This window comes from Conger conger, chromosome 12, assembly GCF_963514075.1.
Source record: "Conger conger chromosome 12, fConCon1.1, whole genome shotgun sequence".
In the NCBI taxonomy this organism is placed as follows: domain Eukaryota; kingdom Metazoa; phylum Chordata; class Actinopteri; order Anguilliformes; family Congridae; genus Conger; species Conger conger.
Window position 1 is genome coordinate 7568343 of NC_083771.1, and position 12685 is coordinate 7581027.

The window sequence follows — 12685 nt, forward strand, 5'->3', positions numbered from 1 at the left end:
AAGATATGCAGTGCAACTGCATGATGGGAGTGTTCCCTGAGATCAGCCGGGCGTGGCTCACCATCGACAACGACATCTTCATGTGGAACTACGAGGACGGGTGAGTAGAACGGGGCTGTCGCCTAAAGGAGTGAGATCACACTGGGTTCTGTAGATGGATGTCACAGCGAGGGGAGTCACTCATTGCTGCTTTCTCCTGCAGGGGGGACGTTGCCTATTTCGATGGGCTCAGTGAAACGATCCTCTCAGTTGGGCTGGTGAAGCCAAAGGCGGGTGAGTAAGGAAGGACGACGCATTGGGCCCTGTTGTTGACACGGCAGAGTTGTTAGACTGAAGAAGTAACTTGTGGTAATGGCAAAGTGTGACGTGTCCAACTCCTTTTTGTTAATTTTGTGACAATAGACTAGCGCAACTGCAGCCCAGTTAAGGTGACGTTTATGACTACAAAATGAGTGGCCTCTATGAAATCGGGTTACATTTATGCTAGTAGCAATTCCAGCCCAGTATTCACGTTTTGTTAAAGTGGCATATTACTGGTTGGAGTGAAAAAAATACTCCTTTTGCACCAAATGAAGTGAGAGATTCCGTAATTCTGTTTCCATTGGTCTTCTGTGTTTTTGTGATAATGTGTGTGTGAGTGTGTGTGTCTGGTTATGTGTCAAGGCCATGTTTTGTGCTCATGCCTTATCTGTCCCCTAATATCCCCCCGCAGGGATCTTCCAGCCCCACATCCACTTCCTGCTGGTCCTGGCCACTCCTGTGGACGTGGTGATCCTGGGACTCAGCTTCTCTAAAGCACAGACGGGTACGATCATAATTACAAGAATAATAACGATGTATTTAGATACTGCTGTGCAGATTTCATTGTGGCTACACCAGGGTGTGAGCCTGCAGAATTCTGGGTAAAATACTCAATAATGTTTGTTGAATAAAGAACGTTATTATTCTTCTGTGATTTCCCCCACCTGCCCCTCAGGTCTGAACGACAGCCTATCGGGAGCCATGCAGCTGCTCCCAGACCCGCTGTACTCCGTCCCCACTGACAACACCTACCTGCTGGCTGTCACCTCCACCCAGCTGGGCCGCATCTTCCTGGCCGGCAAAGATGGCTGCCTGTACGAGATCGCTTACCAGGCGGAGGCGGGCTGGTTCAGCCAGCGCTGCCGCAAGATCAACCACTCCAAGAGCAGCCTGTCCTTCCTGGTCCCCTCCCTGCTGCAGTTCTCCTTCTCCGAGGACGGTGCGCTCACCGCCCCCTCTGTGCGCTCCGGACCTGGGTCACACGCGTCATCGTTGGGATTCCGATACGTTTCTGTGCCTCACTGATGTGTTTCTGGTATAGTGGAACCTCTGAGATGCTGTCAGAAAGTGCAGACCCAGCCTTCTGCTCGTCTTGGTTGGCTCAATTGCACCAGTCGAGCACAGAGAAGGGTTTGAATCCAAAACAATTCGGTTTTTGACCCAGGTCTGTCGGCAACCCTAACTGTGCATATTTGGCTAATGCCCACTGCTAATTGGCACTCTGTGATGCACCTTTCAAAGTGCATTGATGGGAAGTAAGCCAGTGGTTCCCGGTAATGTGCCATGAATGAACGGCAGTGTATCCAGGTTTTCATTCCAACCAATCACTACACCTGCTGATGTCACTAATTAACACCCCTCCAACCAGAGAAGAGGCAACTTGGTGGAATCAGCCGGTGTTGTGATTGGTTGGAATGAAAACCTGGATACACCGTTGTCCCTCCATGGCACATGGTTGGGTGCCACTGAATAAACCGTCCTCAAAATTAAATTGTGTATGGATAACATAACGATGGCTGTGTTAAGAACTGAAGATGTTGCTTTCTAGTCATTTCTGGTGTTCATTGTGTCTTGTCTTGCCACGCAGATCCGATCGTCCAGATTGCCATCGACAATTCCCGGAACATCCTCTACACACGATCAGAAAATGGCGTCCTGCAGGTATGTAGGGCTTCTCAATCTGTCTCTGTTTTATAGCGGTTTAAGCGTGCGCAGTTCATCCTCTTGGGTCAGAAACAATAAAATCTTACACCCTTCACTGTGTTTAGTTTCAGTTCTATAACTAGCCTTGTCTCTTGCAAGATACTACCTAGCATTTTGGTCAACTAAACATTAGGTACACTTTAGTAGTTGTAAAAGGTGAGCGTTGCTGGGCTGAATGGCCTGTTCTCTCATTATGTTGTTACATTTTGTTAATACTGGGTTTTTAAAATGGTACTTTCAGTGGATATTGTATTTTCAGTGATCCTGGGGTGGGGTTGTTTCTGTCGCAGGTTTATGACCTCGGAGCCGATGGGAGTGGGATGAGTCGGGTGGCGGCCATGTCACAGAACTCCATCGTTTCAGCAGCGGGAAACATCGCCAGGTCTGTGTACACTTTCACCCACAATGCACCTTGGGTGGGAGAAATGTTTGAGGGCAGACCTGGGTGAAATATATAATTGTTTTTGTTTCAATTACTTTTCTATGCTTCACTGAGCTCATCTGGGGTATTGGAACCAATTCTCAAAAAATGCTAACCCTAGTAAAACCCACAGAGCAGGATTAATGGGTTTGCTGGATAACTGCACTGAGTAAAACCCACAAAGCAGGATTACTGAGTTAGCTGGATAACTGCACTGAGTAAAACCCACAAAGCAGGATTACTGAGTTAGCTGGATAACTGCGCTGAGTAAAACCCAGAACAGTGCTTTTTACTTCAGTCCATGTTCCACAGCTCAGTAAAGTGTATAAATCCTAAACGATTGCATACAGTATTTGACCCAGGTCTGGTCCTGTTGAAGTTCCCCTGCAACAGTGACTCTTGGATTCCTTGAGTGAATCGAATGTTGCTCTCTCTGCTCAGGACTATCGACCGCTCAGTCTTCAAGCCCATTGTGCAGATCGCTGTGGTGGATCTGTCCGAGTCTACAGACTGTCAGCTGCTGGCCATCACGCATGCAGGCAAGTACAAGGGGTCCATGGCTTGAAAATTAAGTGTAATTTTAACGGCCGAGCGGGCCGCTAGTAGGTTTTGCCACTCTTTTCACATTTACATCAGGGTTCATGGGCCTGTCTGTCTGTCTCTGTCTCTGTGTGCAGGAGTTCGGCTGTACTTCAGCACCATCCCCTTCCCCACCCCCAATGCCAAACACGCCACGGCCCGGCCCAGCATCCTGTCGCTTGTCCACGTCCGCCTGCCCCCTGGATTCTCCGCTTCCTCCACCATGCAGAAGCCCGCTAAAATCCACAAGGCCCTGTACAGTAAAGGTGTGTAAAAACCCTGCTAAAATCCACAAGGCCCTGTACAGTAAAGGTGTGTAAAAACCCTGCTAATATCCACACGGCCCTGTACAGTAAAGGTGTGTAAAAACCCTGCTAAAATCCACAAGGCCCTGTACAGTAAAGGTGTGTAAAAACCCTGCTAAAATCCAGACGGCCCTGTACAGTAAAGGTGTGTAAAAACCCTGCTAATATCCACAAGGCCCTGTACAGTAAAGGTGTGTAAAAACCCTGCTAAAATCCACAAGGCCCTGTACTGTAAAGGTGTGTAAAAACCCTGCTAAAATCCACAAGGCCCTGTACAGTAAAGGTGTGTAAAAACCCTGCTACTATCCACAAGGCCCTGTACAGTAAAGGTGTGTAAAAACCCTGCTAATATCACAAGGCCCTGTACTGTAAAGGTGTGTAAAAACCCTGCTAAAATCCACAAGGCCCTGTACAGTAAAGGTGTGTAAAAACCCTGCTAATATCCACAAGGCCCTGTACAGTAAAGGTGTGTAAAAACCCTGCTAAAATCCACAAGGCCCTGTACAGTAAAGGTGTGTAAAAACCCTGCTAATATCCACAAGGCCCTGTACTGTAAAGGTGTGTAAAAACCCTGCTAAAATCCACAAGGCCCTGTACAGTTAAGGTGTGTAAAAACCCTGCTAAAATCCACAAGGCCCTGTACAGTAAAGGTGTGTAAAAACCCTGCTAATATCCACAATGCCCTGTACTGTAAAGGTGTGTAAAAACCCTGCTAAAATCCACAAGGCCCTGTACAGTAAAGCTGTGTAAAAACCTCAGCCTGGCCTTGTACTCAGGATTATTAGGGGTTATGAAGCTTTATAGAATATTGGATGTGAGTGAGACTTGACATTTGTTAAAATGGATGATTTTAATAATACAATGCCGTTTTTCACTCAAAGCACTTGACAGTGATGAGAGGTAAACTTGCTTCACTCACCACCAATGTGTAGCACCCACCTGGGTGATGCACGGCTGCCATTTTGCACCAGAACACTCACCACACACAAGCTGTGGTAGAGTAGGGGAGAAACTGCTTTATTGTCCAATAAAATCTGGTGGCAGGGCGCCCCCTACTGGTTCACCAACACTACTTCCAGCAGCAACTTAGTTTTCCCAGGTCTCCCATCCAAGTACTAACCAAGCCCACACCTGCTTAGCTTCAGCCATTCAGCAGGTGCAGGGCGTATGGTGGTATTTACGTCAAGAGACCTCTCTTCTCCTGACACATTTTGTAGGCATCAGACCAGGGTCAAATACGTAATTGTTTTGGATTCAAATTCCTTTCTGTACTCGAATGATCTCACCTGGTGCCTACCAAGAGGACCAGGAGGTGAGGTTTGCACTTTGAGAGCAAAACCATGACGTATTTGACTCGGGTCTGGTTGGTCAAGATGTTGAAGTCCATAGATTCTTGTCCTTTTGATATCTGTCCGTAGTTGCCTGTGCTCATTGGACCAGTTCTGAGGAAAGGCCCTTCACTCTGGTTTCCTCCTCACAGGGGTTTTGCTGATGGCCTCTTCAGAGACGGAGGACAGTGACATTCTGTGGTGCATCAACCACGACTCCTTCCCCTTCAAGAAGCCCCTCATGGAGGCTCAGGTAGGAGGAAAGAACAGTTTGATGTTGTTTGTTCTGTTCTCAAAATTAGCTTCATACGCCATAGACTGTGACATGCCTATTCTGCAAAATGAGAAGAATCATGAAACACGGGACATGATGGTAAACTGTCCGTTGTGCCAATGGATGGTATTCACATGAGGTTTGCCTTGATGTTGAGAGTGGCATGGGAGCTGTATCTCAGACATGGGAAGGATGTACATTTCTGGACACATCATCAGTAGTGTACCTTTGAATCGGGGTGTTTCGGCCTTTCAACACTAGACAACCCTCATCAAAGGTGGCCAGCTACAGGGTGATCAAGCCTGAGCTTGTGTCCCATGCCCAATCATGAGAATTGCCTGGTTGTTTAAATGGCGCAGCCCACGGGACTATGCAGGGCAGGGGGCGTCCTCTTCCCTGAGTCAAGCCTAAAGCTTACCGCATACCTTGTTCACCCTCTTCCTCGAAGGTTCTGACCTGGGTTCTCAAGTGGGGGGTGGGGTAGGGTAGGGTGGATTAGTGAGCAGGTCATGTTGGTGTTCTTTGAGCCCAGCAAGGGTCCTTCCGCTTGATCCATATCCACTGGCTGCTTCTTTCGGCCGCTTCAGGGACTGATCTAATTGTCTGTCGCAGAGCCTGTCCATGGATTCCAAGGTCTTTCAGCAGCCTGATGGTGGAAGAAGCCACAAAACCCCTGCATCCCACTTCAACTGGATAGACTTTCACATTCCATCCTCGTTGTTGAGCGTCTGCTGCCAGTTCTGTGTAGCGCAGTTTCTTGCGTTCATAGGCCTCTTCAGTTGAATTCTCCCATGGGACTGTGAGCTCTGTGATGTAAACAGACATCAGTGAAGGGGACCAGAGTACCAAGTCTGGCCTAAGGGTGGTAGCTGCAATCTCAGGTGAAAAGATCAGTTGCTGGCCAATATCAACTACCAACTTCCAATCCCGGGCCATGGCTAGCTGTCCAGCTTCTGGTTTGGGAGGGTGATGGTTGGGCTTTTTCTGTCCCTCTCGGATGTATGATGGCGCCGTGATGGAATTGGTTGCTCTCAGGGGCAAGGAGTTGGTGGTATTCCTCTTGCTCTCAAGAGCTGCTGCCAGACTCTTAAGGACCTGGTTGTGCCTCCAGGTGTAGCGGCCTTGTGGGAGGCTGGTCTTACAACCGGTCAAGATGTGCTTGAGAGTCGCTGGAGTTGGGCAGAGAGCACAGGTTGGGTCCTCGCCATACCACTGCTGGAGGTTTTTCGGAGATGGGAGCACATCATAGGTAGCTCTGATGATGAAGCTGATGTTGCTTGCCTCCATTTCCCAGAGCTCCCTCCAGCTGAGCTTTCGCCTTCCCACCTCATCCATCGTCCCTGCTTGGCAAGAGAGACGGCCTTCGCGCTTCTTTCAGTCTCCTCCCGACGGCGCACCTCCTCAACCACCATTTTTCTCTTCTCTGATGTTGAGGCCAAGTTGGTTTACTTCTTGCAAGGCCAAAGCCTCCTCTTCCCAGCTGGACATGCCCCACGATGTCGTTGTGCCTCAGGGCTGACGTACCATGCTGCACCGCCTCGGATGGTGTCCATTTCCATCCAGTTAACAGGGGTGGTGCAGCATTTCTGATGGTCTGGTCTCTGGAGTCCTTCAAAGTCATCTGGAGTCTTACTTTCGGGCACTTGTACTCTTCGGAGAGGCTCGTGATAGGCAGTTCAAGACCCCTTTGCCGTAGAGGCTGATGTTAGTCAGACAGCGTGGGACCCCAAGCCATTTCTTCACATATTAAGTGATGGTTCGATCCATCTTCTCCACAGTTGTTATTGGGGCCTTGTAGATAGTGAGTGGCCACATTACCCGAGGGAGAAGTCCAAATTGCAGGCACCAGAGCTTGAGCTTCCCTGGCAGTAGGGTCTTGTTGATGTTTTCCAGACTGTTGGTGATGTCCTGCCTTAGTTGCTGCACTTGGTCTTTGTCCCTGAGGCTTGCCTTGTACCATCTGCCCAGGCTTTTGACAGGTTGCTCAGCCACCATTGGTTTTGGGTCGTCACCAATGCAGAACTTCACGTTTTTAAGCTCTCCCTTGACTATTGAGATGCTTTGTGACTTGTTCGGCTTGATTTTCATCCGGCCCACTTGATGTTCTCCTGCAGTTTTCCAAGTAGCCGCCTGGTGCATGCTGCAATAGTGGTCAGAGTGGTCATGTCATCCATGTATGCTCGGATAGGTGGAAGGCGGATCCCGTTCTTAGTTCGCTCACCGCCCGCCACCCATCTTGAGGCCCTGATGATGACCTCCATGGCCATTGTGAAGGCCAGGGGTGAGATTGTACAGCCTGCCATGATGCCTACTTCTACGCACTGCCATGATGTTGCAAAGTCGGCTGTTGTGAAGCACAGTTGCAGGTCTTCGAAGTAGGCTTTTACTAGAGTGGTAGTGATGGATGATGGAACGTGGAAGAAGTTAAAGGATTCCCAGAGGAGGTTATGGGGAACTGATCCAAAGGCATTGGCCAGGTCAAGGAAGATGACATGGAGGTCTCTTTTGTCCTTCTTCGCCGCTTGGATCTGGTGCCAGATCATACTGGTATGCTCCAAGCAACCAGAGAACCCAGGAATGCCAACCTTCTGTACGGCTGTATCAACACTCTTCTCCAGGTAGGTGGACAGTGCTACCACGCTGAAAAAGATTTTCCCCTCAACGTTGAGAAGGCAGATTGGCCGGAATTGACTGATGTCTGTCGCATCCTTCTCCTTGGGAATTAGCACACCTCCAGCCCTTCGCCACGCCTTAGGTATTACTCCCTTCTGCCACACTATCCTCATGAGCCTCCAAATATAGCGTAGAACATCTGGTGCGTTCTTGTAGAGCTTATACGGTACTCCATTCTGCCCTGGGGCTGATGCTGATCTTGCGCGTCGTACTGTATTCTCTACTTCCTTCCATTTTGGACGGCCAGTCTCCAGGTTGAAGTTAGGAGGTTGAATAGGTGGGATCTCATGTGGGATAACTAGGTGTTTGTGCCTTTTCGTGTCATGGTGGACCTTTTCCAGATGTTCTTCCAGTTCCTGCTTTGGAATTTTCAGGGTTCCACTTTTTTCCTTAGCTTTGACGAACTTGAAAGGGTTTTTCCTTCCTCTTGCGAAGTTTCCTCAAGTTCTCTGCTCTTCGCAAGGTTGCCAACCAGCATTTGATGTCCCCCTGGAGTAGCATGAGACCATCTCTGTCTGCATCAGAGACCTTCTTCCACTGCTTTCTCAGCTGCCTTCTCTCTCTGACCAGTCTTTCGATCTCTTGCTGCCTCCAGGATTTGGCTGGTGCTGGTGTTGCTTTGTCGCTTCTCCTTACGTTCACTCCAAAGCGCTCTTCTCCATCGTGGTAGATGATGTCGCCCATCCATTCCAGCTTTTTCTCTGCTGTGCCCACTTGTTGCTCCAGGATCTTTGTCAGGTCGTTGTTGACTGTTAATATTTGTCAGTGATTTGCAAAGGTTTTATGCTGCATGTAAAATCCAGTTTTAGGCGTTTCACGCCAACGTGTACAGTCCGACAGTTTTGCCGTTATTGCTTAATCGTAATGTAAGCTATTTCTAGAGCGCATGAAAGGAACTTAATGGTGGTAGGATGCTATTGTTTTATTATTATTGATTGATGAATTCTCTGCAGATGACGATGCACATCGATGGCCACTCCTGGTGTCTGTGTGCTATCGAGGACACGAAGGCCTCCAAAATCTCCACACCCCTCAACAAGGACCTCATTCCTCTCACTGACTCGCCCGTGGTCGTCCAGCAACATAACATCCCGCCACAGAAGTTTGTCCTCCTCTCCGCCAAGGTACCGGTCACCCCTTCCAAAATTTCATTCCCTTATGACGTCCACACCTGGGTCAAGTACATCATTATTTTATTTTGTATTTCATATTTGTGTTTTTTATTCGCCCCGGAGCAGGGGCTGATGAGCAGTCTTGTGTGTGTTCTGTTTTTGTGAATTATCCGGTTTCTGTCCTGTTCAGGGGAGCCACATCTTTCACAAGCTGAGGCCGGTGGATCAGCTGCGCCTCTTGCTGGTGGGCAGTGCTGGCGGGCAGGGCGAGGAGATTGAGCGCTTCTTCAAACTCCACCGGGTGAGAAGTCCTACCTGACCCACATTCTGGGCTCCAGGGTTAAAGGTTGTGGTGGTAGTGTGGCTGGATTTGTACCCAAGACTCCAGGATCAGAAAGTTTGGGCTGGTCACGGTTTCCCATCAAGCACCTGGAGCTAGAGGGAAACATATCCCCGTAATTATGGTGTGTGCTTATGGAGTGTGTAAACAAGCTTGGAGGCTGGGTTGGAGCTTCTTGTTCACTGTTAAGTGTCAAGAGTGACATCACGGAGACCCAATATGTGAAATTAATGAGACAATTTTGCAGAGACAGATTCAGCCTAGTCCTATACTAAATTCTATGTCCCTTCAAAACTAAAATTAGTACAGGACCAATCTTAATTTTCAGTTTGTCTGCGAAATCTAAGTCCTAGATGCTGCTTCATGTCTTTGGATGCTCACTCTAGCTCATGTCAGAGTGACCTCCTCATTGCTCCTGCTCTGCCTCATAGGGCTGACTCCTCTCTCCTCCTCTCCCTCAGGAGGACCAGGCCTGCGCCACTGCCCTCATCCTGGCCTGCTCCAGTGCAGCCTGCGACAGGGAGGTGTCTGTGGGGGCCACCCGCGCCTTCTTCAGGTTAGAGTCCTGACCTTGACCCTGACCCTAACCCTAACCCGCGCCTTCTTCAGGTTAGAGCCCTGACCTTGACCCTGACCCTAACCCTAACCCGCGCCTTCTTCAGGTTAGAGCCCTGAACTGAACCCCGACCCTAACCCTAACCCGCGCCTTCTTCAGGTTAGCGCCCTGACCCAAACCCTAACCCTGATCCTGACCTGCGCCTTCTTCAGGTTAGCACCCTGACCCAAACCCTGAATACAATTAATACAACTAAATGTAGACTAGCACAACTAAATGTAGACTATATATAATATTAGAAATCATAAAGAGGCAGACACACGCCTGGGGTGGCTAATTTCCTTCACCATGGACTTGAGGCACTAGAAATATTGGGCCTTCAAACAAATAATAACTGGATACCGGAGGAGGAGACGCAGGTTAGAGAAACACTGGATTCTCAAACTTTGCACTCTATTTCCAAGAGGACTGAACAAATGCACATAGAACACCAACACAAGAGGGACCAAATTCCTCCTACTTAAAGGCTTCAGTACTCTGAATGGCCAGTGCAAACTTTTATTTCCCAAGAGGGCCTAATATGGGACAACTTGGGAAATAAAGATTTCTTACTTGCCTAACCCTGACCCTGACCCGCGCCTTCTTCAGGTTAGCGTCCTGACCCTACTGCACAACACAATGAGGGGGTTCTAAAGGAGGACACTAGGGTGCTTCAGCCTGGCACACTGTCCTCATGCGACTTGTCACTGCAGGGAGTGTTCACTTTCAAGACCACTCTTTAATTTGCAGCTTAGAAACAGGATCTTTTATTTTCCAGCGACTAAATGTGGCATTTCCTTTTTTATTTTATGGTTTAATTGTTGAAACACTACTTTTAGTTCTTTTCTGGATGTAAAAATGACATTAGGATTTCTGATAATGCGTGTTTCACTTCTGTGCCTGGTCTCTCAGTCTGTGGATGTGCACTTCCTGTGACCTCTGACCCGTGTGTGTGTGTGTGTGTGTGTGTGTGTGTGTGTGTGTGTGTGTGTGTGTGTGTGTGTGTGTGTGTGTGTGTGTGTGTGTGTGTGTGTGTGTGTGTGTGTGTGTGTGTGTGTGTACCATAGATATGGAGGAGAGGCACAGATGCGCTTCCCCTCAGCTCTCTCTGCTCCCAGTAACCTCGGGCCCCTGCTGGGCTCCCCCGTCCCAGGTGAGTTACCTGTGCGAGTCGGCCATTTAGTGACCGGTTTTATTTTGTGTAACCGCATTAGGTCGCACCGCTCTTAACATTGGACATATTTCAGAGCAAATAATTGTGGAATTTGTTAATAGAACATGCTCTAGCTGTTATACTATTGTATACAATTGTAAAGGCCAACCTGATTAACATGCTTGCTCACCGAGACTCACCGAGACTCATTCCTTGCTTACTCACTTATAGCTGGCTGGAGATTTTCCACTAGGGGGCGCTATTAGCACTCATGCACTTTGCGTTACTGCGGCTCTGTTGTTCATTGCAGGATCCCCCATGCCTGTAGGTAGTCCCCTCCCCAGTGCCAGTTTCCTAGCAACGCCCATGCCAGGTAGTGTCCTCCTCCTCCTCCCCTCCTCTCTTCTCTCTGTTTGGTCTAGCCTTTAGCAAACATGCTTCTCTGAACTGCTGACGCCCTATAGCAATGTGAGGTCTCTTAGGTCCTCTACCTCAGGGCTGCTGGCTATCCCCGGGACCAGGTCAAAACTGTAGCGGGACTGTGCATTCACTGTTCGTGCCCCGAAACTTTGGAACCGTCTTCCTTTCGACATTATCTGACATTTGAACTCTTTAACAAACGTCTTAAGACTCTATAACCTTTTACTCCTTAGTTTTTTCTTTTGTATAGCTTTTCCTACTTCTTGAGCTCTTGTCTATGATGTTATGTATGTGATGTTAAGTGTCTAACTGTTTTATTGTGGAGCGCTTTGCAACCCTGGTTTAGATATAAATAAAGCATTACTTACCTTTGGTGAATGTTTTATTGTTAGCCCTGTAGTAAAGAGAAGCCAGAGATTGCTAGCGTTATTGTTCAGGCGTAGGTTTCAATGTTCTTTTCTCCCCCCGTGCAGGAGTGATGCCTACCAGCATGTCCACGCCTTTCTGTCCTCCCTCCTCGCTGCCCCCTGGTGGAGGTCCTTTGGCGGTGTCCTCCGGGCCAGAGGTGGTGTTCTCTGGGAAACACAACGGCATCTGCGTCTACTTCACCCGCATCCTGGGGTGAGACCCCAGCGCTAAGCTTTCTGCTGCTGGACTGGGCATTTTTGTTATGGGTTACTACTCGGGCTGGGCGATATATCACTCTTTCTTTTCAATGTTGATATGACAGCAACAGAGCCATTTTGTTTCCATGTGGTCAATAAAACCTGACTACAAGGATAAAAAGCAAAAACATAAGCAATGTGTTTTTCAAAACTAATAGATAAGTTAACCAACATTGAGCAGATACAAGTGATGTTTTTTTCTCCCCCGGAAACATTTCAGTGAAGTTTGGAGATGTGTTACCGTATCAAGTATGATTAGAGAAGAAACAAAACCTACCGCCACCTCCGTAGATAGTTATTATTGCGCTAAAACAACTATTCGATGTACCGCCGGCACTGTACATACTGGTTACATCAGTTGGGGCTTCATGAAAGAGGAAATGCCATTGCAGGAAAACTCTTCCGCCACCAGCAGAAAAAGTGAAGTTTAAAATGCGTTTTTGGTCGATCTGTCACAGGAACATCCTGGACGGGAGTCTAGCAGTGGAGATGGCCGTCAGCAAAGGAAATCAGGTTCTCAGCGTGGTGAGATATTTCATCAGCATTTAGCATTACGTTTGTTTACACTTCACTGGATGATCTGCACCACAGAACTGGGCCCTCTTTCCTATTCATCGCTTGAATAATCTAGGATAATTTGTGCCTGTTCGAAAGCTAAATACAGTATTTACAGGGTTTGCGTCACTTTGCAATGTGCACTTCTATTAATCGCTGGAGGAGTCCCTCACGACTAAATCAGAGGGAATGTAAGGTTTACTCTTATGAAAGCGGTGATGTGCTGATTAGTTTTACTCTTGTGAAAGTAGAGATGTTCTG

General features: G+C 48.2%; 1 protein-coding gene across 2 annotated transcripts in view; it reads left to right on the plus strand.

The window, feature by feature from the left end:
* Positions 1 to 12685, plus strand: part of nup155 (nucleoporin 155) — a 30043-nt gene that overhangs the window by 2579 nt on the left and 14779 nt on the right. Inside the window, exons 4-19 of one of the 2 annotated variants that reach the window (XM_061263645.1) lie at positions 4 to 100; positions 203 to 273; positions 713 to 805; positions 977 to 1240; positions 1889 to 1962; positions 2295 to 2386; positions 2867 to 2964; positions 3103 to 3270; positions 4790 to 4890; positions 8538 to 8708; positions 8887 to 8997; positions 9498 to 9592; positions 10699 to 10784; positions 11095 to 11157; positions 11678 to 11825; positions 12328 to 12394. In XM_061263645.1, the coding sequence (XP_061119629.1) occupies positions 4 to 100; positions 203 to 273; positions 713 to 805; positions 977 to 1240; positions 1889 to 1962; positions 2295 to 2386; positions 2867 to 2964; positions 3103 to 3270; positions 4790 to 4890; positions 8538 to 8708; positions 8887 to 8997; positions 9498 to 9592; positions 10699 to 10784; positions 11095 to 11157; positions 11678 to 11825; positions 12328 to 12394 (1799 nt within the window). The remainder of the gene's footprint in view (positions 1 to 3; positions 101 to 202; positions 274 to 712; positions 806 to 976; positions 1241 to 1888; positions 1963 to 2294; positions 2387 to 2866; positions 2965 to 3102; positions 3271 to 4789; positions 4891 to 8537; positions 8709 to 8886; positions 8998 to 9497; positions 9593 to 10698; positions 10785 to 11094; positions 11158 to 11677; positions 11826 to 12327; positions 12395 to 12685) is intronic. The other variant, XM_061263646.1, reaches the window with a different exon arrangement.